At 30.8% G+C, this 3,115-nt stretch overlaps 1 protein-coding gene across 1 annotated transcript; it reads right to left on the bottom strand.

The window, feature by feature from the left end:
• Positions 1-762: 762 nt before the first annotated feature.
• Positions 763-1,338, bottom strand: LOC111627909. The gene has a single exon (XM_023371590.1). The coding sequence runs from the start codon at positions 1,336-1,338 to the stop codon at positions 763-765; it is 576 nt and encodes a 191-aa protein (XP_023227358.1).
• Positions 1,339-3,115: the final 1,777 nt, after the last annotated feature.

Genomic DNA, 3,115 nt, shown 5'->3' with positions numbered 1-3,115 from the left:
TAAATTTACGAATGCATGTACTGTAAATACAGAACATACTAGTATATATTTTAATTAGTGATGTAACGAATATTCGGCCACTATTCGGTATTCAGCCTATTCGGCCCATTTTTTGCTATTTGGCCGAATACCAAATATTTAATCACTATTCGGCCGAATACCGAATACCTAAAAACAGGAGTAAGAAATAACAAAACACAGTAAATTAATCATTTTGGTAACTTTTATCAAAGCTGAACATACATTTCAAGATCGAGAAAGTGCAATTTTTTCCTTATTTATGTAAAAGATCAAAGGAAAAGTAATATAACTAAGTTATTTTTTAAGAGATCAAAAAAGTGTAACAAATCAAATGAAAACTACCTACTTATTATGTAGTTTAGTCATCTATATACCCGTATATATAAGAACAAGTCCCGATAGGATAATTAACGCAGAGCCAAAACTACTAATGTTAGAATCTTAAAAATTTGAGGGTGTGTTCCTTTTGTAAAGTTTACACATACTAAGAAATGATTTTACGAAATTAAACCCTAAAGAAGTTAAAAAGAGTAAAAAATTTGTATGAAAATTTTTACTGCGTGGGCACATTAGATCGAAACTTAGGTCATAAAATGTGAAGAAATAATAATTAATAATCTGTAATTTTATGAAATCATCCTTTATTATAAACCTGAAAATTAAATTAACTTTTTTGTTTTATTGTACAAAATTATTTATTTTAACTGAAGTCAATAAATGGTAGGTTATGGTGCAGAAAAATCAACTTTTTTGCATTTTTGGAAAAAGTCTGTTCCTCTTTTCTTCGTATACGTTTCCTGCTTCACTAAAAAGCCTCTCTGAATACACGCTGCTTGCAGGAGCTGATAGGTACTTAGCAGCCAGTTTGACTAAACATTGGGAAAATTTAGATTTATGTGTAGCCCACCAGGCAAATGGATCGTCGTTTTTCTTTATAGTTTTCATGCTCAAGAACTTATCAAGGTCACCTGCTATGATGTTCTTTGAAGTAGAAGCTATTCCGACTCCATTGTCATCATCGGTAAAGTTCTCAGCAACTACTTCATCATAGCACTCCCAGAAAAATGTGCAAATGCTTTGTCCAGGCTGATCGGTTCTTTTACGTTTAGACTGCACGGGAGAAAAACTCATGCTTTCATCGCTGCTGGTATCATAGTCTAAAACTAAATCTTCAACCAGAATGTACTGCCGGGCTCTTTCTTTTTGCAGTTGGTTCGTGAAGAAATTTGTCTTAAACCTTGGATCTAACAAAGTTGATATCAGGTAGTTTTTATTATCGTCAATCTGTGAAAAACGTTGTTTTATCCTTTGTTGCATGGCGATCGCCATAAACTTTAATTTAGGTGCTAGGTCAGAAGACACGGCCTTGTTGCAGTAGCGGTTAGGAGTAACAACATGGGGAATAATTTCAGATAAGCATGAATAGTTTGAGCTAGTAATTTTTGTTATCTATTCAAATGGCTTTAATAATTTCAGTAATTGGTCTACAATCTCCCACTGCTCTGCAGTCAGATTAGATATGTTTACTGTATCAGCTAGATAGAGGAAAATAGCTCGTTTTTGTTCAAGAAGCCTTTCTAACATATAAAAGGTAGAATTCCATTGTGTTATTATATCTTGCACTAAATTATGCTTGGCTATTCCCAGCTGTTCCTGAATTTTTTTAGTTTTTCTTGTGCAGTACTCGAATGATTAAAGTGGGTTACTATTTTTCACCCCACAGCAGTGTTGCCGTTCCTAGTACATTTGTACTTTTCTGGTACATTTTGCCCTTTCCAGTAAATTGAAAGTACATTTAGATTTTTAGTACATTTTCAGTACATTATAATATTTCAAGTACCATTTACTGTACAAATTAATATTTCACGCCTTAACAAAAAATAAGAAAAAATTAGTTTAATAAAGTCTCACTAGTGTCACTGCTTGCTAATTTAAATTATCCAATCACAACATACAAATGGCGTGTGTCCGTGGACATCAGCAACATAGATAGTTGCACGTGTAAACGGTCTTAACTCAGCGGTCTTCTTTCACACCTTCAGTTGTCTGCACATTCTCATCAGGACCTTGACAACATTTTTCATGCCACGTGGTACAAACTATTCAACTCCGTCAAACAAAAATAATAAACAGGTAAGGAAATCAATTATTTTAAACTTTTGTCGTCAATAATATCAAAATATCTGTTGAGTCAAAAACAAATTATTACAGAAAATAGTTTTGAAATTGTACGAGTATAAATAATATAAATACTTTTATATTATTTTCTACCACTATAATTTAATTCTTAAATTATGAACTTCAATTTTAGTAATCGTAGTAAAAGAAATAAGGGTTAATGTTACGTATGGTTCCAAAATGGCCGCGCTTCCGACTGTTCCAAGGTCTATATAAGAAGGTCAGGACACGCGTGATCTACTTCTTGAGCTGCCATTTTGGGGTTTTTTGAGTTGCATGTTTTAAGCAAACTTGTACGAGCAGTCAGTTTTATATGACATTAATTAAACTAAAATTGCATAAATCCTGTAATTTCCAGTCAAAAATATAATAATAATTTCGGATGATTATGCAACCCCAATTTTATGTAACGTTTTCATCAAATAGTTTAAAAGAAACAAGCATCCTTATCTTTTGCTGTCATGATTGAAATTAATTAAATAGGTACTAAAACTGATGCAATTACGTATATACCACTTCGTAAAGTGATGCAATAACATCAAAAAAATTTAAAGTATAATAAAGAATAAAATAATATAATATAACAAATTTATAATTATTTTTTTAAAGCACGATTGGTTATAAAATTAAGATGAAATTCAATAGTATTATTAATAAATGTTGTCAATGTAATGCTCATTTTATAATAAATAATAGATGTGTAGATATATTTTTAATTTTAAATAGCTTTCAAAAAATTCCAAAGATAAGATTTAAAATTAAATTATTTGACAATAAACTATATATATAATACTTTGTTTACGTGCCTATATATATATAGGAACGTAAACAAAGTATTCATAGAACTAGTACATTTTGAAGGAAAATAGTACATTTTTTGAAGGCGCTTCAGTACGTTTTCAAATTTCATTGCGGC

The sequence above is a fragment of the Centruroides sculpturatus genome, unplaced genomic scaffold (genome assembly GCF_000671375.1).
Source record: "Centruroides sculpturatus isolate CEXI.00-Female unplaced genomic scaffold, Cexi_2.0 scaffold481, whole genome shotgun sequence".
NCBI lineage: Eukaryota > Metazoa > Arthropoda > Arachnida > Scorpiones > Buthidae > Centruroides > Centruroides sculpturatus.
This window is presented reverse-complemented; position numbering and strand designations above follow the sequence as displayed.

Excerpts from the sequence above, each read along its gene's own strand:
- LOC111627909 (XM_023371590.1), bottom strand. The coding sequence starts at position 1,338 with ATGCAACAAAGGATAAAACAACGTTTTTCACAGATTGACGATAATAAA.